This window comes from Chrysemys picta, chromosome 2 (genome assembly GCF_011386835.1).
Source record: "Chrysemys picta bellii isolate R12L10 chromosome 2, ASM1138683v2, whole genome shotgun sequence".
NCBI classification, from domain to species: domain Eukaryota; kingdom Metazoa; phylum Chordata; order Testudines; family Emydidae; genus Chrysemys; species Chrysemys picta.
This window is the reverse complement of record NC_088792.1, coordinates 252,379,286-252,405,310: the sequence shown is the minus strand read 5'-3', so window position 1 is coordinate 252,405,310 and position 26,025 is coordinate 252,379,286. Positions and strand designations below refer to the sequence as shown.

General features: G+C 44.7%; 1 protein-coding gene across 13 annotated transcripts in view; it reads right to left on the bottom strand.

Annotated features, from left to right (window-relative positions):
* Positions 1 to 26,025, bottom strand: part of VPS13B (vacuolar protein sorting 13 homolog B) — a 943,390-nt gene that overhangs the window by 106,828 nt on the left and 810,537 nt on the right. For all 13 annotated transcript variants that reach the window (XR_010598024.1, XM_065582180.1, XM_065582178.1 and 10 more), the window contains 2 exons: positions 25,807 to 26,014; positions 25,285 to 25,469 (listed from right to left, as the gene is read on the bottom strand). Coding sequence is in view for 12 of the 13 variants with exons in the window: in XM_065582180.1 (XP_065438252.1) it covers positions 25,285 to 25,469; positions 25,807 to 26,014 (393 nt within the window). In the remaining variant the exon portion in view is untranslated. The remainder of the gene's footprint in view (positions 1 to 25,284; positions 25,470 to 25,806; positions 26,015 to 26,025) is intronic.

The following is a 26,025-nucleotide window of genomic DNA, read 5'->3' as shown; positions in this document are numbered from 1 at the left end:
TACTCATTACAGTGTTTTTCAAATTGTTCTATTTTTTCTGATAGAGTAAAAATAATCCACATTTATACAGTGATTTTCATCTTGAAGGATCCAAAGCACTTCACAAATAATATGTGAAAATATAGCACCACTGAAATGCAGCCACCTCTGGGATTGCAGCCAGCAGCTTACTAGTACATAGTAAATATTGCACAATAGTGGACTGATGAGATATTTGGCCAAGGATACATGAACAAACCCCTACTCTAATAAAAAGTGGCATAAGGTCTTCAGCATCCAGTTGTAATAGAGAGAACCTCAGTTTCTAACATTTCATAAATCAGAGATATGAAGTCTGAAAAGGACAGAACTCAACCAGAGTATAAATCTGTCATTAAAATACTCCAATGGCTTTGTCAGTCTTCTGGCATCAGGCAGAGTTTTCACTGGCTCAAGGGATAAAAGTGTGAGGCACTGGCAAATTATGCACAATGACCATTAACATTCCCAAAGAGTTACACCTAACTCCATGCAGAGTTTACTGAAAAGGTACCCCTAAAGGATACAGTCTCTCCTCTTGATATACAGAAAGTTTTGCATATAACATGCAGAACACTAACAAAAATGTTTAATAACTCACAAATACATTAACAGGATAGTAAAGTCCCTCAAAGCAAGATAATTCACAAATGTTTAAATCTACAATACCTAAAAAAAAATTGGCTGTTTCTTCATCTGCCTCAGACTCATTGTGCAACCGTAGTCAATAACTTTCTCTGCCACCATTTCCCCTCCATGAAGCAGAATGAAGATAATACTCAATATCTAGCTCAGTCTTAAAATGAGTTTTAAATAATTAAGTCCTAATGTTCAGAAATAGGCTTGCAAAATTGTACATGTCATTATGCCTGTGCACACCAATGACCAGTTAGATCATTTGAAGTCTAATTAGTTATCGGTACATGCAAGTCTCCAATCCTTGGCAACACTACAATTATACACACAAATTATGTGTGTTCATTTTTGCACATGTACACTTCTGAAAATGTGGGTCTAGAAACGAAATTTCAGACACTAGGATGAAGGGAATTTTTGGAAGGGTGTAGTATTATAAGATCAAATATAATTTTTAGAATAAAAGACTAATCTTTCATTTTATGGTTGTTTAATCTGTGCAAATATCAGATAAATGAATAAAAAGGAAATAATATATACCGGTAATTTAATTTAAAAGGATTACTTAAAACAACAAATGACAGCTTTAAAAGGCAAGATCCCTGACAATACAACAAATTCGGCTTGCTCTAACTAAAATAATCGGACAACATATTTTATCACACTTTAGAAAAGTCTGACCAATTAAAGCACAAACATTAAGTATAATTACAGACTTTAAAATATTCAAAATTTCAATCCATGCTGTTGATAAGTGTGGCTGAACTTTACAGCATGCTTAACTAATAATACCACAAACCTAAATCACTAACCTGCCAAACACAAATTACTGGATTTCCAAAATACTTGCTTCTGAAATGTGAGAAATGAACCAAACATGAGTAAAATTTGTGGTTTCCCCAAAACCTCTTTTCCCAGCTCTTTCAAATGCCCAGCTCAACACTGTAGCTCCAATGGGGAATACAAAGCAAAAAAGGAAACCGAGTCAGCCAAAAATGAGGTATTCTTCATTAAAGGGGAAAATGAATGTCTTTGACATTGATCATAATTCTTTTCTTGTTGACTGTCATGTCAAATCTTTCCTGGAGTTATGACTTATAGTAGGTCTAATGCCAATCATTCTTAAGCTCATTCTTCCTTGAGCCACTGTTTAAGCAGCCACTAGGTGTTAGCAAATGTGTCTGTTTCTACGTTAGCATAGTGTTGAAAACATCAAGCCCAAGGTTTTGTAGTTTACAAATGTTTTATTTAAACTGTGTAGGCGATTAATGTGATGTAACAGACAATTCTCTTAAATCCCCAACTTTCCCAGATGTTGCAGACATTTATATTCTCTTCAAGGAGCTTTCTTCACCTCAGAGGATTTACAAAGGAAAGCTTACAGAGCTGGGTTACTTACCTGGACTTTTCCCTATTTAAATCTAAGCTAAACCCGTGCAATCTCAAAATTATTTACTCCTCTGCTTCTTTCTGCTGTCTGTGAGACCAAGCTGAATTAACTACCACTCTCTAGATCAAGAGCGTGGGCTTTTTCACCCTGTTTACAAAGACACTGTGTTAAGGTAAAAGGGCAAAAAAAAGATGCCCCAGCACACAATAATATTTTCATCAACTCTTATAAAACTGACTGCACTTGCATGTAATCAGAATACCAGCTGGTACACAAGAGAAACACACATACACAAAATTACAAGTTACAGCTTGATAGATGTTTTATTTTAACTTCATATGCAGCAATGAATAAGAGCCATAGAATATGCTCCTTTTGTCTCAGCTCCCCTATACCTTCTAACAGCCTGTAATATTCTCTCAACAGAGTTCATGATTTGCCTGGACCATCTCCCTGGATAGCAATTCAGGAGAAAATTGCATTAAGGTCTTTGTTGTGAAAGTGGCCTGCATAGATCTTAGGGATCAGAATTTAGAGTACCACTTGATATAATCACAAACAGCAAAAATATAAAACAGTTTATATTTGATTATACAATCTGTTATTCCATGGCCACTTGTGTAAACAGTTCAGTGACAATGAGTAGGCTTTTAGGAAGTACAGGGTAGTGCCAGTGATATTCTTTGCTGGAGAGATAGGATATAGAAAGGAACAGCAGAGATCAAACACCTTTGAAGAGACTCCCCAAGTAAAAAGCTGTGCAAGAAATTTCTTGTTGCAATCCTGTTCACAAGCTTGCTTGCGCGCGCGCGCGCACACACACACACACAGGCAGAATATTTTCCACACTACACAAATAGCTTTTCATGGTGAAAACCTGTTCCCAATACGGATTACTGACATCATAGGCTCAGGCCTAAAGAAAACAGAAAAATAAACACCTCCTTGTGTAGTCAGAAACGCCCCCCCCCCCCCCGTGCTTCTGGCTGAACATATGCCAGGTATGGGGAACTGTACCTTTAAGAGGATCATTTTATGTAATGCAGAGGCAGTTGGAACTGAGATACTGAATGAAGTGTATCTCTGTCAAGCACCTTTTCTCTGAGTTATTACAGAACACTACACAGTACCAGAAATAAAAAGAAATTCAGAAAATAACCTGAGTGAAGAAATGGAGCAGCTAAAAGCTCCTCCACAGCTGAAACTCACTGAGAACTTGGAAGAAGACTGTAGGAATTTCAAACAGCCCTTCACTCTTCATTTGCAAGCAATGGGTGCCGGTCAAAAGGAAAACATACCTTATTTTTGACAATGGATGGTTCTGAAGCACTTGCTATGTTTAACAGTGTTCAGTTAACTCACATAAAAGAGCCTAACTCAGTGATACCAATTAATTTTATCATGTGTTTCATGACATTTGGTGATTTTCTTAAAGCCCTAGCTCCTGGCAGTGTGCGCTTAGGTAAATATGTCAACTTTCATTTAAAAAAAGAATACGTTTCTATCCCTCTTGGTTGAGGAGTAAAGATTGAAAACATGACATGAGTGCCACTTAAAGGCTCAAAACTCAAAAGTTAAATAAAAAGAACATAAAATTGATCATGCTTTAAAGAGGTCATGATTTTTAAAGACAGTCTCATGATTTTTGTGGCCTGACTCATAATTTTTGAACACTTGAGCTTGGGGATGCTGCTAACTATGAAACTGTAGTTCAGAAATTTGAAGAATACTGCACCCATGTAAAAATGAAAGATATGAATGATATGTTCAATCTGAGGTTACAAACGGTGATTTATGTATTCTGGGGGGTTAAATGAGTCCCTCATAAAAAGACTGGACTGTGATTAGAATCTGGAACAAAAAAACTCGAAGAATGACTACTATAAAATTAACCCTTTCACAAAGCATGTGGAATTTCCTAAGCAACAGAAGTTACCCAATCCAGACTGAAATTTATGGAGAGTGGACAGTGGTCTGACACAGCAGACATGACTCAGAATCCAAAATACTACAAGAAGAGAGATCTGCAAATCCAAGTGACAGTGCAAGGTACCTCAGAAATTAATTGAACATGGTTAAAACAACAAGGAGTTCTTGTGGCACCTTAGAGACTAACATTTATTTGGGCATAAGCTTTTGTGGTCTAAAATCCACTTCATCAGATGCATTGAGTGAAAAATACAGAAAACAGTATAAATATTACAGCACATGACAAGATGGGAGTTGCCTTATCAAGTGTGTGTGGGGGGGGTCAGTGCTAACGAGGCTAATTCAATTAAGGCGGAAGTGGCCTATTCTCAATAGTTGACAAGAAGGGGTGAATATCAAAGGAGGAAGGCCACTTCCACCTTAATTGAATTAGCCTCGTTAGCACTGACCCCCCACTTGGTAAGGCAACTCCAATCTTTTCATGTGCTGTAATATTTATACTGCTTTCTGTATTTTTCACTCCATGCATCTGATGAAGTGGGTGTTAGCCCATGAAAGCTTACGCCCAAATGACTTTGTTAGTCTCTAAGGTGCCACAAGGACTCCTCGTTGTTTTTGCTGATACAGACTAACACGGCTACCACTCTGAAACCTGAACATGGTTAGTAAGTTTAGTTAGTAGGCAGGGTATAAATATTTCAAATTGTGTGTTATATAAATGTTGATTGTAGTTGTTAAGTTTGGGTAGGAAAAGGAAGATGTAGGGAACGGACCTTTAAAAGGTTCATGTTATATAACACAGAGGGGATTGGAATTGAGAAACTGAATGAAGCAGAGTGCTACCAAGCACCTTCATTACTAAACACCATACTATGCAAAAGCTAATCAGGGATTTCCTGGACTTCAGGAGAACATGGGAAGACCTTGTGGGGGGAGAAGTGGAAATATAGCATAAAGCTCCCCAGAGTTAATTTCCCCCCTATTTTCTTTAAGATTGGACCTATAAGGTTATCAAGTTCTGAGTTTGTACCATTTTAGGGTCACTATTGAAAGAATTACAAAAACAAAATTTGCCCAGTTTTTGTGCCCCCCCTCTCCCTCAACCCTAAAACCCTAATAATAACATGACTACCCCAGGGGGATGCCCTTACATCCATTGTCTATTTGGTTAAATAGGTTCAGAGAAACCTTAAGGGAAGAACAGCCTCGTCACTGGATTTTGTTTTGTATTAAGTTGAAATAGATTGAAATTTCAGCACAGGATTCCTGTGAAGGACTCAGCTTATTTTGTTACAATTGATCAAGGATTCTCGAAAAAAATTAAAGCTGCTCCTGATCCACTGTATGCTATTTCCAGTCCTTCCCATCTGCCAGCACTAGACCCAAAGAACAGGGGACTGTAACATGATCAGTGGAACTGGACTCAGAGGGTCCATATTCCCGGAGGTATTGTTATTGAGAGGACACCAGAGGAACAGGGAATGGGAGGAGTTAGGCTGGAAGCAACTCATCCAAAGCAGAGCTCAGCATTTAATAAAGTTCCACTTGTTCAACTTAACCTGCACTCAGCTTTACTCTTTGTTAATGAAACATGATGTCAGCATTGGAACAGTGAGTTCTCTGAAGTGCATCAGCTGGCAGGGCAAGCCATGGAACTCAGTCTGAAGCTCCTAGAGCAGTGGTTCCCAAACTTGTTCCACCGCTTGTGCAGGGAAAGCCCCTGACGGGCCGGGCCGGTTTGTGTACCTGCCGCGTCCGCAGGTTCGGCCGATCGCAGCTCCCAGCAAACCAGAGCAGCAAACCGTGGCCACTGGGAACCGCGACTGGCCGAACCTGCGGACGCGGCAGGTACACAAACCGGCCCGGCCTGCCAGGGGCTTTCCCTGCACAAGCGGCGGAACAAGTTTGGAAACCATTGTCCTAGAGCCCTGGATTTTGCAGACACAAACCTAGCCCAGCAATGGATCAAGTGGAAGGAGAAGTTCCATCTGTACACAGATCTGGCCACACAAGAGGACAACAGCAGGAAAATAAAACACTTATTTTGCCATATTTGGGAACCAGGCAGAGGGGTCCATTCTGCCTCAAGCCTCGTTGCACCGAGATCATGCAAGGTAACTACACAAGAGGGACAAGTGATCCAAAGGCAAAGGAGACACTTACAAGCCAAAGACAAGACCTAGAGAGCCTACGGCAGAGGTGGGCAAACTACGGCCTGCGGGCCACATTCGGCCCGCGGGACCATCCTGCCCGGCCAGGGAGGGTAGACCCTGGCCCCTCCCCTGCTGTCCCCCCACCCCTGCAGCCTCAGCTCGCTGTGCTGCCAGCACTCTAGGCAGTGGGGCTGCAAGCTCCCGCCAGGTAGTGCGGCCGCGAGAGCCGCCGTCCTGCCCCAGTGCTCTAGACTGCGCAGCAGTGTGGCTGGCTCTGGCCGGGCGACGCGGCTGCCAGTCCTGGTGCTCTGAGCGGTATGGTCAGGTGGTGGGGAGCGGGGGTGGGAGGGTTGGATACAGGGCAGGGGATCCCAGGATGGGGTTGTCAGGGGACAAGGAGCGGGGGGGTTGGATGGGTCGGAGGTTCTGAGGGGGGCAGGAAGTGGGAGGGGGCGGATACACAGCCTTCCCTACCTGCCCTCCATACAGTTTCGGAACCCCGATGTGGCCCTCAGGCCAAAAGGTTTGCCCACCCCGGCCTACAGATCATCATAGAACAGAGAGACCAAGAACTATCCAGAGGCCAGCCCCACAAGGAGGGAGGATACTCTAGAGACATTGTTTGCTAGACTTGAAGATAGATGAAAGGAAGACAGAGAGGTTAGTCCCAGTGTGGCTGCCTGTTGAGGATCTCAAACTATCTCAAAGACTACATAATCAGCTGAATCTTGTGATAAGGACAAGGCTCCAACTCAGCTATGTGCTAGCAACACTTCTTGGGCTAGGTCCTCAACTGAGGACCTGACACATTGTGTATATGTAGTCACAAGAGCTGAATGCACTGCTCTACACCACTAGCTGATTACTCAAATTGTAACTACTACTAAACAGATGATGTCACAGGCCAGATCAAAACGATGCTGACCTACGAATCCAGGTTGGCCCTACAGTTGCCTTATGGAGAACAATTTACAGTTAGATGGAGAAACTGAGGCACAAAAAGGTTAAGTGACTTTATCAAAATTGTAATGCTAGCTTCTGGTAGTGGTCAGATAGAACTGTGATTTTCTGACTCCCAGTCTTGCCTTTTAACCATTACACTATTCTTTAAAATGGCAAAATTTCACCATTTTTGCAAATATTGGTTTTCACATGTGAATACTTGGTAAGTAAAAACAGATACTTCTTTTCCCTAGTCTTTTCATTTCAGAAATTACCAGCACAAGATAGTGTCGTGAAATGTAATATGAATCTCTCAAAACTCAGACCTCTAATAGCTGTTTTTTCATTTGTACATAACAAAGAAGGATCTTTTTAAAAACCTATCCATGTATCTTCAACCACCATAAAATTTTCCTCTACCTTCACTCTAGTCACCTTTTTGACATGCTGCTGTAAATGTTTCATCTGAGAGTTAAAACTTGGAAAAGTCTCAAGGAATCCTTTCTGGCTAGTGCCAATCTTTAAAATATCAAAAAAGTTGTATTTTTACCTCTGTCTTGGTCTTCATTTTTATCCTTCGGATCAATTCCCTAAAAGATTTCCATACTTTGGCCTTTTCCCTTCTTTCAAGCTCCTCACTACATCACTGACTTCCTGTTCTTTTTTGCCCTCACCAATTTGAGCAATAATGGATTGCCCTTGCCTAAAATCACTCTAGACGGAGACAGCTCTGGGATTAACTCTACTCTCAGGAAATATATGTTGTCTTCCACTAAGTCAAATTGTCAGTGGGATATGCTTTTTCTTCTCCATGTATGTTTTACCATATTAGCTGTAGTCTAGATTGAACTTCTATGCATTTAGTAACATTTGAATTTCCTACTGTCTAATAAGATCTTTAGTGGTTTCCCCTTTACATAAAGGGTATACTAGCTGTGGTTTAGAGTCAGTATGTACTATATCACACGGACAAGGAATAATGTACGTGCTGTTAGATTTATTCCTCTGAGCACATCAAACTGCCACTCCAGTATGGGTCCCTTCCCTTCCTCCCACAATGACTTTTATTAAAATATCTAGCTCATATATAGGGCTTTTAATCTTCAAAGCACTTTACAAATACTAATCAAGGAAATCTCACACCAGAGATGTGGATAGGCAAGCATTATTAACACCGTTTTAAGGATACAGAAACAGAAGCAGAGAGATTGATTTGTTCAGGGTGACAGAAGAACATGTCAGTGTAGAGGATTCACTCAGGAGTTTCTGGATTCTTTGTTGTATTCAGACCACACCTCTTTCTTGATATAGAGTCAAATTTTCAAATGGCCAAAGTTGCATCCATAACAATTTGCATGAGCAAACCATGGGCATTTACACTTCCAAATTGTTTTTCATTTCTTGAATTTATTCAAATTAGCACTCTTGGAACCTTCTGGTCCCTCTTTTTACTGTTGTCATCACAGATGCTTGGACTGATTGCAAAATGTAAATAACAGTGCTTAGCCACCCTCATAAAGTGCTTTGATATATTTGGATGAAAAGTACTATAAAAGTGAAAAGTATATACTATATATACTGATAAATATTTTATATTATTTTTATAATAAAAGAATCAGGGCTTTATAAATGAATATGATAGGAGATATATTAGTAAACATTTTAATAGCCCCTCCTTAAAGTACTGAACCAAGATATGAATTGCTCCACAACCCATTAGCCTCTATAAAATGTGCATTTGAGGACACAACCATATACTGGAACACACACATTCAAACACCTGGTGGCTATGCCTAAAACCACTTGGGATTGTTCCATTTTTCTTCAATAAAACACACACATTTTGAGGAATTTGTAACAGATTTATCAGTTTCACTTTTATTTTCAAAATGAACTTGTACCCAAGCAAAAATTTGTAGGCTATGCTGGATTATAAATTTGCTGGCTGATGGGGATCAGTATCATTCATTCTGAGTAATGAGAATAGTTGTTTGCAGGGGAGGAAAAATAGATCTTAAAATTTCCTAGTGATTTTGAATATTAACATGACACTGATCATTAACAGACAATAGCTACGCAGCAGCGAGCTTGCTCTGTATTCTGTCTCCACTTCAAGAGTTGTAGAAGAAAGAAAGGGTTAGATAAAATATATGTTGGGACTCATCACTTGGACCATGACACCAAGAAAAAATAAAAGGCTTCATTGCTCAGAGATCAATACTATTTAATGGCTGAGCATAGTGGAGAAACAGAGATAGTTTCCAGAATAAAATTAAGTAGATTTGTATGGAAAAAAGAAACAAACTAATAAATATCTGTTAGTAAATGACGTGATGGTTAGTATTTTTCCAGTTGGCAAGTGTTTTTATTTTGTTAAACATGTACATTATTATAAAATAGATTTCCCACATTTTTAAAGGATATGGAATGTTAGCATTTCAAATGATTTTCTGGATTTTGATTCAACAACCTCATTTACTATCCAAGTTTTCTAATGTCTAGACTGCAATATATCTTTATGCAACACAATATAAAGCTAAAATATGGTTATTAAACTGATCGCAGGCTAGACTGTAACAGATAGACACAAGAGTCCTATAGAAAGCTATGATGCTATGGTGCCATTTCAGAAAAAGCTGGGTGAGCATGGGAGAGGGACAGGCTGACACTGGAAGTGGGGAGTTTGCAAACCCCTCTTTCCTAAGGCACTATATTTGTGTTTCCAAAGTATTCCATCACACATCCTTTTTCATTAATAAGGCCCCAATCCTGAAAATATATATGTGCTTAACTTTAATTTAATGGGCCATATGAGTACTTAAAGTTAAGCACATGTGAAAGTTTGTGCAGGAAATGGACCTAAATTAGTATATAAGCCCTGAAAATAGGGGAAGGTAGCTCTAGAGAAGATCTCAGTGATGATTCAGGATTACAGGTAGTGGTAAGTAACCAAAGCTGAATAATATGAAAAATACTTACCTTTGCTCATTTAAATTTTTGGAAAAGTCAAGTCTGGAGGGGACAAGTGTCTCCTGTAAATGATATGCGACATCTTTGTGTGCTAATTAAGATGCCAGAACTTTTCTTTAAGATCACTCAGTTTCTAATGATATAAGGCATATATTTCTAGCCACGATGGTCCAGCTATTGAACTTTAAAATTATCATTCCTTGGGTCTAACAATGCCTTTTTGGCATAGACCAAATCTTACACTGAAACCAGTATAATGTTGTCACTGTCTACATTTTGAGGTCTAACTTCAAGAATGGAGTATATGAAGCTTAAAAGTTTTCTTATGTGCTATGCAAGGGACGTGTAGATTTCTGTTGCCAATAATAGATGCTATGCAGAGCCAGGGAAACAATTTGGAGCGTGGTGGGGATAAGTTAGGACCTGACCTGCCAGAGAACCACTATGTAGAAGAGCCAGAAAAATAACATTTCTGGTCCTGGTTTCTTGCTGTCTGGGTCAACAGGAATGGGTTTGCTGCAGAGGTATTGGTTTTAGTATGTGGGAAGAGGAAATACCTCATGTCACTGAACAGTGGCTCTTCTAACAAATTAAGAAGAGATATCGGCAAGTTCCAAATGAGTATAATGAAGTCCTTTTTGTCCAGAAAGATGATGAGCCAGAAAAGTGCTTGTAGGATGTAAAACAGGCAGAATGGGGATTCTCATGGCTGTAACCAAGCTGGAAATGGTTTCCCCTCTCTTCCCCCAAACACAAAACATTTTTAACAAAATCACATATGAAAAGCTTGCTTTCCTCCAACAGAAAAAGGAAGCAAAGAAAGAAATATATATATATATATATAAAAATCAATCTAAGTAACTTGACAAAGACAAATGTTTACACTCAATGGTGTAGCCCATAGCTTGCCTTTACTATATTCACTGCCTTGCCTTTATTATTTTCAGCAGTAATGCAAGGAACCTACAGGCTTGTATCCTGTAAGACATTGGTTTCAGCAGTTAGCATGAGTCTTGAGGTCTGTGAACGTTGGCATAGATAAAGGGCCCAACGGTAACCCCTAAATTTTGGGGAACTAGAAGTAGAGTGTAAGGGGGAATTTTGTCCATAATGACATCAATCAACCACAGAATCATGAGCTAACACCAGCTTGTTGAAAGTTTTGGAAAAAACATCCAACCACAAGAGTGCCATGGCAACGAATTGACATAAATGATGGGTTGAAATCATTAATATACCAACCTATAGAAGAAGGATACCTCAACATTAATAAGGCGAGGAAATACAAATAAGGAAGAGGGGAGAAAACCTTACTGAATATGCATTAGACATGGTAGCATCAGCATAACATATTATAGAAGTGGTATCCCAGCCTGTGGGCAGGAGGAGAGAGAGAGATGTAGCCCTTGGGAGGTGTCAGAATGATGGCCATTGGTGAAGATGAGGAAGATGATGGTGATGAGGAAGATAATGGCTAACATTTCAGGTTGTTCTGCAAGGGATGGTGAGAGTATGGATGTTCAGATGTATTTTCTGTATTCTCTCTATCTACCTTACTGAGTTAGAGTGTTTGTGACTGTGCTAGATGTATTAATAAATTATTTGTAAATATAGGAAAGTTCCTATAGTATGAGTGTTGCGATTGTGCAAATTGGGGTTCCCAACTACACAGTAATTTTAATAATACTGGGCCTGATCTTTGGACAAGAACCTGTCAAACCTCAAAGTGATAACTGAGGGTTCTTGTACATAATCTATAGATCAGGCTACAATGGAATAAAAGTGAGAAAACAAGCTATTGGAACATTTTTGAACCTACATTAAAATTTGATTTGAGAACAACACATCATGGTTCAGATCAGTTCTTATTTATCTGAAGCAGTTAGTCTATCCTGAGGTTACAGTCAAATTGCAGCCAGCATGTAATGAATTCTGATATCTAACAAAATTCTGTTTACAGTGAAGTTTTCATAAATTCTAATAATCTGGAGAAGTTATAGAAACAAAGAGTCATCCAACATTTATTCATGATGATTAAAAAGATGTGCCATAAAAGAGTTTAGTAAAGCCAGAAAGCCAGATGAAATGTCACAATGATTTACTTTAAAAGATGAACATACAACAGGCAAAATTTTAAATGTTAAATATAAGTGAAATTACACATGTGCACCTTACACTGAATTTATCTGACAGTATAGAACTGAGTCCTTATTGGTATCACAGCTGATTACAGTATGGGACCCCATAGTATTTCAAGATATGCTCCCTACTGGGAAAGCTGCAATATGATTTCTATGCGTTTTTGTATCATTACTGTTTTTAAAACTTATTTGGTTCCCTTTCTAAATGTGCTAATCATAATTATCTTGTTCACAAATATGCTGAAGCCTTTGTAGTGTTTCACCACAAGTGAATTCAAATAAAAATTATGTTTTTTCTTTTCTTTTCCCTTTATCTTGTGAATTGTCTTTTTAGGGACGACATTTCCTATTTCTGTACTTAGTAGCTATATTGCAAATGAAGAAACAAAGGAATTTACACAGAGAAGACAAGCAGAACAAGAATGTCTTGTAGACATAGTAGGTTTTTTTTTTTTTTTGAAGTCTAGAATAAAATTTTGTACGCATGCTGAAAGGCCTTCTGTTCCATCCAGGCTGATGCTAAATTTAAGACCAATTACATTTAAGAAACATTCATCTAGAGGATCTTGAAATTCCACTAAATGTTACCTCTCCCACCTAAATAGCAACATTATTCTAATCAAAAAGCAAACACTCACCATGTTCAGAATGTTACTTACTGTATGGTAAATGTGGTTCTTTGAGATGTTAGTGTAGATCTTGTTGTAGGTGTGTATGTGCCTCTTGCACTTGCAACCAGAATTTTGGACATATGGACACTGTGCCTCCTTGTGCTCCCATAAAGGGAAAAGAGGCTGTGATCCTCCCTCAGTTGCCTTGCAATTCAAAGCCATGTTCTTAAGGACTTTCAAAAACAGGGATGGAGGGCAGGACGTGGGATCCACAGTGACAATAACATCTAGAAGAACCACAGTTACTGTAGGATAAGTAAGAGGTCATTTACCTGTAACTGAAGGTTCTTCAAGATGTGTGGTCCATATTTGTATTCCACTGTGGATTAAGTCGGAGAATTTGAAAGTAGTGTCCATTGGTCTGTACATGCACCCTGGCTTGCCTCATGCCTCCAACCAAGGTGATAAAGGGCGGGGTGGACCAACCGCCTCTTCAGTTCCTTTTCCACTGCGAATCAGAGCAGATCCACAGCAGAGGGGAAGGAGGGCAGGTAATTGAATACTGACAGGGACCACACATCTCGAAGAATCTCCAGTGACTGGTAAGTAACCTCCTTCTTCTTCTGCACCAAAAACTTAAAAATTTTGCAACAAAAAAATAAAAATTCTGCACACAATATTTTCAAATTCTGCATATTTTATTTGTTAAAATAACGCAATATAATCATACCGGTTTCAATTATTTTTGGTAATTTATTTCAAAATACCTGTCGGCAAGTATTTCTGTAACAATACAGACAACAAAAAAGATTCAGGAAATCTTTTTTGACAAATAGATTCCTTACTAGGCATATTAATACAGAACTCTGAGTATATTTTAAATGACAGTACATAAACGTATTTCCCGCACCCAGCAGAAGCAGTGCAAAGGCTTGGGGAAGTCAGGGGTAAAGGACAATTACCTGTTCCATAACTGGCGTTCTTCGAGATGTGTTGCTCCTGTCTATTCCACAGTAGGTGTGCGTGCTCGCCACGTGCACCGGTGCCGGAAGTTTTTCCCTTAGCAGTACCCGTAGTGGGGGAGCACCGCTGCGACCCCTGGAGTGGCGCCTCTATATCGCGCTATAAGGGGAGCTGGGCACTCCCCCCACCCCCGGTTCCTTCTTGCCAGACAACTCCGACAGAGGGGAAGGAGGGCGGGGTGTGGAATAGACAGAAGCAACACATCTCGAAGAACGCCAGTTACGGAACTTCTTCGAGTGATTGCTCCTGTGTATTCCACAGTAGGTGACTCCAAGCTATATCTGATGGAAGTGGGTAGGAGTTTAAAGGTTATCGGGATGGAGTACTGCCCTACCAAACCCGGCATCATCCTGTGCTTGGGAGATGATCGCATAGTGCGAGGAAAAGGTGTGGACAGAGGACCACGTGGCAGCCCTACATATGTCCAGGATAGGGACGTGGGCTACATAGGCGGCCGACGAGGCCTGCGCTCTCGTAGAATGCACCTTTGCGATAGGCAGCGGGAGAACCCCTGCCAAGTCGTAACACGTGCGTATGCACGAGGTGATCCAGCGGGAAAGGCGCTGGGTGGAGACTGGTTGCCCTCTCATACGCTCGGCCGACGCAACAAACAGTTGCCAGGATTTCCTGAACGGCCTGGTCCGGTCCAGGTAAAAGGCCAGTACCCTACGTATGTCTAGCACGTGTAGGCGGCATTCCTCATTGGAGGAATGGGGCTTAGGACAGAGTAACGGTAGGAAAATGTCCTGATCCATATGGAAGGTGGAGACCACCTGGGGGAGAAACGCAAGGTGTGGACGAAGTGGACCTTATCCCTATGGAAGACCGTATACGGGGGTTCCGAGGTCAAGGCCCTAAGCTCCGAGACCCGACGGGCTGAGGTGAAAGCCACCAAGGAAAGCCACTTTCCAGGACAGGTGGGACCAAAAACACGTGGCCAAGGGCTCAAAGGGAGGACTCGTGAAGCGGGATAGCACTAGGTTCAGATCCCATTGCGGGACTGGGGCCTGGCGTATGGAAACATACGGTCTATCCCTTCAAAAAGCGGGAGGTCATCTCATGGGAAAAAAAACGAGTGACTCTGCACCGGAGGGTAAAAGGCTGAAATGACCGCTAAATGTACCCTGACGGAGGCCAGAGCTAGATCTTGGGTCCTAAGGGACATAAGTTGGAGGGATGCGGATGATGGGGAGGTGCCCCGCTCCCCCGCCCACCTAGAAAACCTAAACCATTTGGTCAGGTAGGTCCGTCGCATAGACAGCTTTCTGCTCTCCAGCAGAATTCGCCTGACATCCTCCGAACACCTTCCCTCCTCCTCATTTAACCATGGAGCAGCCATGCTGTCAAGTGAAGCGTGGCTAGGTTGGGATGGTGGAGGCATCCCCTCTCCTGGGAGAGGAGATCTGGGCGGAGTGGCAGCCTCCACGGGGAGGCCGCTAACAGTTGCAGGAGGGTCCTGTACCAATATTGGCGGGCCCAATCCGGGGCTATGAGTATGACCCTCGACCTGTCTGCCTGTACTTTCTGCAGGACCTTGCCTATCAGTGGAAACGGTGGAAAGGCATAGAACAGTTGGCCGGACCACTGGAGGAGGAATGCGTCAGAGATCGCCCCCCCTTTCTGCCCATGCCCTGGAGCAGAACTGGGGACAGAGACGATTCTGGGCAGTAGCAAAGAGGTCTACCTGGGGAGCTCCCCACTCTCTGAAGAGTTGCTGGGCGACTTCCCAGTGGAATGACCACTCGTACTGGTGGGAGAAGACCCTGCTGAGGTGATCGGCTTGCATATTGCGCGTGCTGGGTAGGTGAAACGCCCTCAGAGAGATATCGTGGGCTATGCAGAATTCCCATAGGTCCAGGGCTTCCTGGCACAAGGCTGAGGAGCGCGTGCCCCCTTGCCTGTTGATGTAATACATCATGGCCGTATTGTCAGTGAGGACTCTGACCATCTTTCCCCGTAGGTGCAGGCTGAAAGCTATGCATGCCAGGCACACCGCCCTGAGTTCCCTGACGTTTATGTGGTCGACCATCTGCCCTGGGTTTGGAAGCTCCCCGCATGGGCTCCCCACCCCAGGTCCGAGGCGTCCAACACCAGATCTAGTGAGGGAAGGGTGTCTCGGAAGGGGATCCCTTGTAACATGTTGCCTGAGAGGGACCACCATTGCAGGTCAGCCACTACTTTGGGAGGTAATGTGACAACTTTGTCCAGGCCGTCCCTGGCCTGGGAATATTGGGAGGCCAGCCAGAGTTGGAGCGGCCTCATTCTGAGCCTGGCATGTCGCACCACGGAGGTGCATGCTGCCACGTGGCCCAAGAGTTGAAGGCACATCCTTGCCATCATCACGGGGAAGGCCATGACTGAGGCTATGAGACTTTTGAGCATCTCGAACCTGTCCCGGGGGAGAGAGGCCGTGGCCACCACCCACCACCGAGTCTAACAGCGCTCCTATGAAGTGTATGCACTGAACCGGTACTAACGAGGACTTGTCCTCGTTTACCACTAGGCCTAGACTCTCACAGGTGGCCAGCAGGAATTTCATCTGGGCCTGCACCTGGGATCGAGACTTGCCCTTGATCATCCAGTTGTCCAGGTAGGGGAAAATTTGCAGCCCATTCCTCCTGAGGTGGGCTGCCACTACCACTATGCATTTGGTAAAAACCCTGGGGGCCGTGGAGAGGCCAAAGGGGAGGACCATAAACTGGTAGTGGTCCCACCCTACCAGGAAGTGGAGGAAGAGCCTGTGACCCTCGAAAATATGGATGTGGAAATATGCATCCTGGAGGTCCAGGGCTGCGAACCAATCCCCCGGGTCTAGAGATGGAATAATAGAGGCCAGGGAAACCATACGGAACTTGTAATGGACCATAAACTGGTTGAGGTTCCGCAGGACGAGGATACGCCTGAGCCCGCCTTTTGCCTTCAGGATCAGGAAATACCGGGAGTAAAAACCCCTGCCCCAGAATTCCCGAGATACTTTCTCCACTGTGCCAGGGTGAGGAGGTGCATCACCTCCTGGTCTAGCAGGAGTGCATGCTCCGGATACCCGGGGACCCCAAGGGTGGGGGGTGATGGAGGGGGGGCGAAGCAAACTGCAACATGCAGCCCTTGGAAATGGTGCTGAGGACCCATTGGTCCAACATTATATGGGACCATTGCACTCGGAAGGCAGATAAACGGTTGCAGAACACAAACTTTATTAACTGGGGGGCTTCCCTGGCAACAGGCCCGGTGGCCCCCCTCAAAGAGTCAAAAGCACCTCTTCCCCTGCCTCTTGCCCTTGGAGGGCCCAGGTCGCGGGGCCGAGTGGGACTGGTGCTGGGACCTGCGTCTCTGCTCCCTCAGCCTCTTAGGTGGGGGCTCATATCTGCCTCTAGCTGGAGGAGCCAAGGTCTGCGGCCTGGGTTGGTTCTTAGCTGGTGGGACATATAGACCCAGAGTTTGCAGGGTGGTGCAGGAGTCTTTCATCCCGTGCAGATGGGTGTCTGTCTGATCCGCAAACAGGGCCTTCCCGTCGAAAGGCAGGTCCTGCATGAGGGACTGGGACTCCGCAGACAGCCCCGACAGCGAGAGTCACGACGCCCTGCGTGTGGCAACAGCTGAGGCCTTCGAACGGGCCGCTGTATCTGCTGCGTCCGAAGCTGCTTGGAGGGCTGCTTTCGCCGCAGCCGCTCCTTCGTCGACCAAAGCTCTGAACTCCCTCTTGTCCCTTTCCTGGAGAAGAGATTTGAACTTTGGCAGGGTTCCCCACAAGTTAAAATCATACCAGCTCAATAGGGCTTGGTGATTTGCCAACCTGAGCTGGAAGTTCGCCGATGAATAAACCTTCCTGCTGAAGGTATCCAGTCTCCTGGCGTCTTTATCCTTGGGGGTGGGCGCGGGTTGACCAGGACTCTCTCGCTCTCTTGGTGGTTTACAGACTCCACCACCAGAGAGTTAGGTGCTGGGTGAGAGTCCACGTATTCATGCCCCTTTGCTGGCACAAAATACTTTCTCTCCGCCTTTTTTTAAATAGGTGCCAAGAAAGCCGGGGTTTGCCAAAGCGAGACCGATATGTTGGCCACTCCATGGTGGAGAGGTAGGGCCACACGGCCCGGTGCCGAGGAGGACAATACATTGAACAGGTTGTCGGATGGCTCCTCCATCTCCTCAACCTGAAGCTGGAGATTCGAGGCCACCCTTCTAAGGAGCTCTTGGTGTGCCTTAAAATCTTCCTGCAAGGCGGGTGGTGGCACCGCTATGGATTCCTCTGGTGCCAGTGAGGGGACCGGGTCTGCCCCCAGGGCATCAGGCGGTACCGGTGGTTCAACCCCCAAGTCCGAGTCCGGGTGCGGTGCCGCTGGTTCGGTGCCGGTTGATTTTTCCCAGTGCCGAGGCAGGGACATCAAGTGTACCTGCGATGCCCTGGACACCGAACGGGGTCTCACCGGTGTAGGTAGTTGGGGCCACAGTGCCCACTGACACCACTGTCCTTGCCAAGGTGCCCCCTTGCCACTGACTCGCTTGGGGACCTAGTGGAGCCGCTTGATCATGAGGAGCAGCGCGGGCCGGGGATGGGCGGCTGGGTGCCAAAGTCGAAGTCACTGAGGAATGCACGGTGCTGTACGAGCGTCGGGAGCGTCCACGGTCATGTTGGTGCCGGCCCCGAGATTTAGACCTCGACGACGAAAACTTGTACCCGTCGGAGGTACTCCTTCCAGATTCCCCCCGGCGACCATGGCTACGATGCCTCGGTGCCGGTGACAGTCGAGGGGTGCTTTGAGCAGGACGTCTGTTGGAGCGAACACTCGAATCTGAGGGTCGGTGCCGATGGCGTTGAGACCTGCTCCCATAACTTTGGTAGGAAGAGGAGCGTCGATGCCTCTTGTCTCGGTGCCTGCGACCCCTCTGGGTAGTGGAGGACCCTCGGGACTCCCTCTCCAGTGAATCAGCCAGCAGAGTGGAAGTCTGACAGGGCTATGAGATGACCTCACAGAACGGGTAGGTACCTCATCCTCGGAGCGGGGGGTATGCCGGACCGGGCCTGGTTGATGAGCTCCCAGCAGCAGCTTCCCTTGGGATCGGGGGCCAGTCTCAGGTGGCGTACCCAGCACCGGAAGGGCGAGGATGTCGCGCGCTGCCTGTGCTGCCTCTGGCGTCGACAGTATTCTCACCGCAGGAGAGGCATGCTCTGCACGAGTCAGAGGTCTGGGTCCTGAGGGGGATCGTGGGCTGCCCAACTCGGGTCCAGCCTCACACCCGTCTTTTTCTCGGCGCCGCTGAGTCTTCCCTTGCTTCTTAACATGGGAGCGGTGCTGACTGGTGGATGGCGCATCGCTCTGCACCGACTACATGGTGCCCGGCACTGAGTCGGGTCAGCGTGCCGGGACCAATGCCAACTCCATTAGTAGGGCCCGGAGTTGGATATCTCTTTCATGCTTCGTTCTAGGTTTGAACTATCTGCAGATTTTATAACGCTCACTTACGTGAGTCTCGCCCAGACAGCAAAGACACTGAGAGTGTGGGTCGCTCCTGGCATAGAACTACAAGAGGAGTCACACGACTTAAAGCCTGGGGCTCGGGGCATGCCCCGAGCCAGGCAACTAACTAGAGAAGCAATCTACGAAGAAGAGTTGTACTACTAAAGCTAGAAGCGCTACAGCAGAGCTGGAGCACAAAGTTCCGATGACCTTCACTGGCGGCAAGAAGGAACTGAGGGTGGGGGGAGTGCGCAGCTCCCCTTATAGTGCGATATAGAGGCGCCACTCCAGGGGTCGCAGCGGTGCTCCCCCACTACGGGTACTGCTAAGGGAAAAACTTCCGGCACCAGTGCACGTGGTGAGCACACACACCTACTGTGGAATACACAGGAGCAATCACTCGAAGAAAAACAAAGGAGCTGAGGGAGAGGGAAGTAATTGCTGGGAAGGAATCAGGGTGTGAACTTGGAGGGTTGTTGGGTATGAGTGGGAAAAGTTTGGAACAGGTTTTTGGGGGGGGGGGGAGGGACTAGGGAGCGTCCCCCATGCAGACCCTGGCTGATTCCTAGTCTCTCCCATTCAGTCAGGCACATCTGCCCCTGTCCACATGTGTCCCTTCACCCCCACTCAGACACCCACCTGTTCCTGTGTGGTCCTGCACCCTCTCCTCTGTCCCCATGTGACCCTGCACCTCCCTCCGCCGTGACTCTGTGCCCTCCACTCCCATTCAGCCCCTATCCCAGTCTGTCCTCCCACACTAGCCCTTATGAGCCCTTGTCTGTGACTCCCCAGCAGCCCTATGCTGTCTGTCTCCTCATAGCCCCCGTCTCCTGACTTGGCCCAACAGGTACTGTGAAAAAGGCAGGCTCTTTCTCTTCCCTAGCTGGCCGGGTACTGCTATTCTGTTCTATTGCCACAGAGACCTCTGGTGGGCAAAAGGCAGAACTACAGCTGTTTTCTGCACAAAAAAATAAAAATATGCACGGCTCATTAATTATGTATGCAATGGTGCAGAATTGCCTCAGAAGCATATTGTATTCCACTGTGGGTGATTGACAAGCAGTACCTAGGTAGCAGGAGAGTGCGAGGATGAAGATGGTAGGGCTCAGCAGAGAACCTCTGTCCCAAAGGAGGCATTGGCAGCCCAGTCCTGAACCAGGGCATAATGCCTTGTAAACATGTGAATGGAACTCCACGTGGCCGCTTTACAGATGTCAAGGAGGGGTACGTCCTGAAGACACACTATGGTCATTGCTCAGGCTCTAGTGGAGTGAGCTCTTACGCCTGTAGGGGGAGGTAGGTTTGAGAGCCGACAGCAGAATAGAATGCTGCCAGATATCCATTTGGAAATTCTGAGTGGTGATGGCATGCCCTCTTACTCTTTCTGCTATAGCGACAAACAGTCTCGGAGACTTCCTGATTGGTCTTGTTCTCTGCAGGTAAAAGGCCAAAGCTTGTTGAACATCGTGGGAGTGGAGCCTACATTCTTCTGCAGATGTATGCAGTTTTGGCTAAGGTGAAATTCCAAAACTATTTTAGGAATAAAATTTGGGGTATAGGTGTAAAGAAGCTTTATCTTTATGGAACACCGTATATGGAGGGTCTGCCATCATTGCTTCTAGCTCACTGACCCTTGTTGCTGATGTGATAGCTACAAGAATGGCGATTTTCATGGTGAGGATGGACATGGAGCAAGTAGCTAAAGGATAAAAGGGGGAGCCTGGTTAGTACCAAAAGAAGAAGATTCAGGTCCCAGTGGGGCACAATCTTCTGAGGAGGCAGGAAAGGTCTTATCAAGCCTTTCCAGAATCTGTTGGTTAGTGGGTGTGTGAAAATGGAGTAGCCCTGATCAGGTGGACGGTGTGCACTGACCACCACTAAGTGGACTCACAATGAGCTGAGGGATAGACCCAATGTCTTCAAAGATAGGATATAGTCTAGGATGAGGGGAATATCCGTAGCTTCTGACTGAACGCCTCTTTGCTGTGACCAGGATAAGAAGCATTGCCATTTAGCTAGGTAACATTTTCTAGTAGAGTTCTTTCTGCTATTAGAAAGGATGTCTCATATAGCTGAGGAGCATGCATGTTCTAGGAATGATGCCCATCCAAATACTACGCCATGAGGTGGAGTGGTCGTGCATTGGGGTGTTTGATCTTGCCATTGCACTGGGTTAGGAGCTTGGGGAATGTCAGGAAGGTAATCTGCAGGAGAGATGACATGCGCAGGAGGTTGAAGAATCAGAACTGTCTGGGCCAGAAAGGGGCAATCAGGAAGACCGTTGCACTATCCTGTTGGATCTTGTAAAGTACTGATGGTAGAAGTGGCAGCGGAGGAAAGGCATAGTTGAACTGATCTGACCAAGTAAGGAGGAGAATATCACCCTGGGAGTGATAGCATAAGGCTCCTCTAGAGCAATCCATGACACATTTGCTGTTTGCTTGGAAGCATCATGGCCCCAGGCATCCAGCGTCCTGAGAAAGACACAGACCATGATCAAGGGCTCAGAGCTGTTCAGCCAGAGGACAGACTGTACTCTGTACTCACTGAAGGATTCAAAAGCCACCTTGTGCTTTCTGGGGATATACACTCCATTACCGGGACCACCTCAAGGAGTGTGGACATCTCAGGAGTCCAGAATGCATATCAATGCCCTGAAACTATGGGCGGTACAGTCCGTTCTTCTTTTCAACTACTTTCACCGTGTCCTGATAATATTTGTCCAGGAAGGACTGGCCATTAGCCCCTGCAGGGAAGCAATGGAGTGTGACTTTCTCACAAAGGGTCAAGGCTTTTGGGGTCCTTATCCTTGTGGCTACTCTTACTCGACTAACTTTTATTGTACCATTGACACAACTAAGGAGCCCAGGCTGAGGTGGGTGTAGAAGCAATCAAATCCTGTGGCAGTTGCCTGGTACCACTTCTCACCATTTTGCAGCAGGACCAGAAGCTGACTGACATCACATAGCTTACGGATTTCTTCAATATGACTGATGTTTCAATTGCCAATGTCTCGACAATCATCACAAGTTGCTCCTGGAACACTTTAAAGTCATTGGTGCCAGTGATACCATTTCATCAAGTAACAAAGATGAAAGTTCCTACGGTGGTAATACAGGGGGCTGGTGCTGCTCTGTCCCTGGATCTGGCTCTTCCTGGTACTCTGGCATAGGTGGTCCAGCCAGGAATGCTGACTGGGAGGGTAATCTTTTCCTCTTCTTTGAGTGTGGTGAAAATCAGCTTCTTGATGCCTGAGTTAGCGGGTGGCCGGTAACCCAGTAGGGCCATGGTGTCATGCTGTAGGAATAAAGCTGGCTTGTTGGTTATTGGTCAGTTCAGGGTTATTCCTGATGGATAGGTGGTGGCTGAGTCCTGTAGGGTAAGGTGTTAGGTATCTCTATGGTATTGATCACAGACCTCAGAGAAGGCGGCTCTCTACTAGATGTTGGGAAGAATGTATGCCACAGTGATGGTGAGGAGGAGTAGACCTCCTCCAGGGTAGGGCCAAAATATACAGCATTCTCAGTATCTGAGTCTTTACTGGTGCAGGTAGGTGTTTTGGTACCAATGGTGATCTTGGTCCTCTGGACTCATCCTCCTTGGTGGGCACGAACACTAATGGGTGTATCATCAGAGCAGGGGTTCGTGCTGGAGGAGTCTGCTGCACTGTAAGCTACTCCTTTCCCCCAACCCTCGATGCTATGAGGTACATGGTAGATTTATCTTCAGCGACCATACAGTATCTGTCCTTATGGGAGGACACAGAGTCTGGAATCTCTGCTTCTGTTTGGAGTGGCCCTTTTTGGAGCCAGACGTAGACACCAGAGGAGGTGCACCATTTTTGACTGCTGAGAACAGCTTTGGTGGCGATGGTATCAATATTGATACTGGAACTGAGTAGCAGTGCCATCTTCTCTGTACTTGTCTTTGGTGTTGCTTTTCTGCTAGATGGGGTGCTAAATGAAGCTGGCTTGTCTGAAAGCACAACTCAAGAACTGATCTCAGGGTCTGATGACACCTTCATGGAGTGTCCTAGAAGATGGAGGTTTAGCTTTGCATCTTGCAACTTACACATTCTCATGGAGAATGATAAGCTGGCAGAGAATCTGCTCAGTATAGGAGATGTCCCCGCACAGGAGAGAAACCTGCTTTTTCCTTCTTTCAGAGGGATTAGCCCATCGCAGGATGGACAGGGCTTAAATCTTGCCACGTCAAAGGATGCTGTACAAGAGTGTTTGAGGGGTTCTAACCAGTTCGGTTCAAATGGATGGAAACAGTTAATGGCAGTCAATGCAGAAGATGAGAAGTAGTTCTGAAGATTTTACCAAAGATTTGTAGAAGTTTAGCAAAAGCTAAGAACTAGTGGGTTGAACTGAGGGAGAGTTGCAGACACCTTGCCCATATGCCCTTGTATGGGAACATGAGAAGGCACAGAGCGTATACGTGTAACCCCGACAGACCCTGGTCATCGGCAGGTGGGATCGAACCAGGGACCTCTGGAGCTTAGTGCATGAACCTCTACTGCATAAGCTAAAAGCCAACTGGCTGTTAGCTAAGGCTGTAGAGCAGACTCATTTTATCTCTCTCTTTAAGTGGTCTCAATGCCACTAGATGGGACAGAACACCACACCCAGTAAGTGTGTGGGTTAATACTTCTCCTAGCTGAGGAAGCACGTCCCGAGCTTCAGAGTCTTCCCAGTTGAAATCCCGGACAAGCCCTGACTTGTAACGCCAACAGACCCTGGTCGTCGGTGGGCGGGATCAAACCGGGGACCTAAGGCTGTAGAGCAGACTCATTTTTTCTCTCTCTTTAAGTGGTCTCAGTGCCACTAAATGGGACAGAACACCACACCCACTTTAAAAATGTGTGTGGGTTACATATGCAGCCCCAACAGACACTGGTATTCAAAAAACCTCCAGTCTTGCATGCATGAGGGATATGCACAACTACAGTGGGAATCACCTGGACGTACTCAATGAAGAACCTATATTACTACACAGGGCTAAATTTTTAAAGTGGTACACGTGGAATTTTGCCCACAAAGCCTGTTAACTATAATGGGGTTTATGCAGCAGACTTGTTGCACATTGCTTTGAAAATATAGTCTTTAAGGTCTGCAATTTGCAGGTTTTCACATGGACTGAACGGAGTCCTCAGGACAGTGCATGATAACACTATTTTCATCTTTGATGAGACCTCAGGCCAAGCTTAGTTGAAGAAATCAATTTAGTTCTTAACCTTCATACAATTTAAGGGAGTTGAAACTTGCCTGTCTAGAGGGCAAAGAAATTGGCAGGACACCTAAATGATCTCACTAACACTTTGTGCAGTATAATGATATTATATCATATTTCTGTGGGAGATTAACCTGATCCATAAGTTAATGCATACTGGTGCATAATTCAATTCTTAAAACAGAAACTCTTCCATTACAGTTATAAAAAAAAAATGTAATACCTCTCACTAACTTGGAAAGGAGGGGGACATTTTATTTAATATAATTTGCAATACTATTTCAAAGCTGAATAATAAGCAAACCTGAATAAGACAGAAGATGGCCTGCAGAAAGAAGTGAAAAGTAAGAATTAAAAATATTAAATAATGAAAGAGAATGCAGTTGGCAGATGCAGGAACACTACTAGGGTATACAGCCACACTCCAGCTGAACAGAGGGAGGAAGACAGTGCTCCTGAAGAGGACATCCATGGATTGGGGCAATAGGATTGGACTGCACTTATCAGCCTCCCACAGCAAGAAGATGGAAAACCAGAACTGCTGAGGTTTGCTGTAGTTTATGAGGCTGTGGAAAACCCTTCACAGGTAAATGGTAGGAAACACTGTTTGATTCATTTTAAATTAGCAATGTGTTCAAGCTGCAAAATTCACTTCCCATTGACTTCATTAGGCCCCTGTTTGTTTTATGCACAATTTTTACTAACAGCAATTTCTAAAACACTGAATAAACTTCATAATAACAACCTTCTCTTTTGTTAATGAAAGTAGGAATTACCAACCTGAAGAACATCTCCAAGGTCTGCAGTACTAATATCTGGATCTTCAGTTGTATTAAAAGGAACAGGAGTTATTCTTACAAGGGTAAGCACTCTGGGTTCTGGATATCTCCATAACATTATTCCTGGACTATCCTCAGTTTCATTGTAAAACACAACTTCATAGGCACTCGGCAGTTTCTGCGCTTCTGTCAAATGAAAGAAAGCTATAATCTATTATGTAATTTCTAAAAAGGAAAAGGCTGGTTTACGAGACAAAAGTATTTAAAAACAAATCTCTTAAGATCAAAAGGAGAGAAAATAAAAAAGCAATTTCCCTGACTTTTAAAAGATTGCAGCTAAATGGAAAGAAATCAAAAAGACACTGATGCAACAGATGTTTTCAATTGCTTTACCAAAAAAAGGTAAAGAACTTCAAAATAGGTAAGTGATCTTTAAAAGGTTACTACTGAACTTACTTTGTAATTTAAAATAAAATATAATAAATAAATAAATAATAATAATAAATAATAATAATATTCCTACCTGCATCTTGTATGTACTGGAACAGGCCTGTTCTCAGATCATCTGAGGTATGTTCAGTTTTTGAGGTCTGATTCCTTTCCATAGGCGACTGAGTCTGGTTTGTTTGATCAGAGATCAGTGTCTCCATCTTGCCTTGTTCAGTAAGGTACCCTTGCAGAAGTTCATGGAGAAGAACTAAACAATTCAAATGTTCTTGACCCCAGAAGACCTTATTAAAAA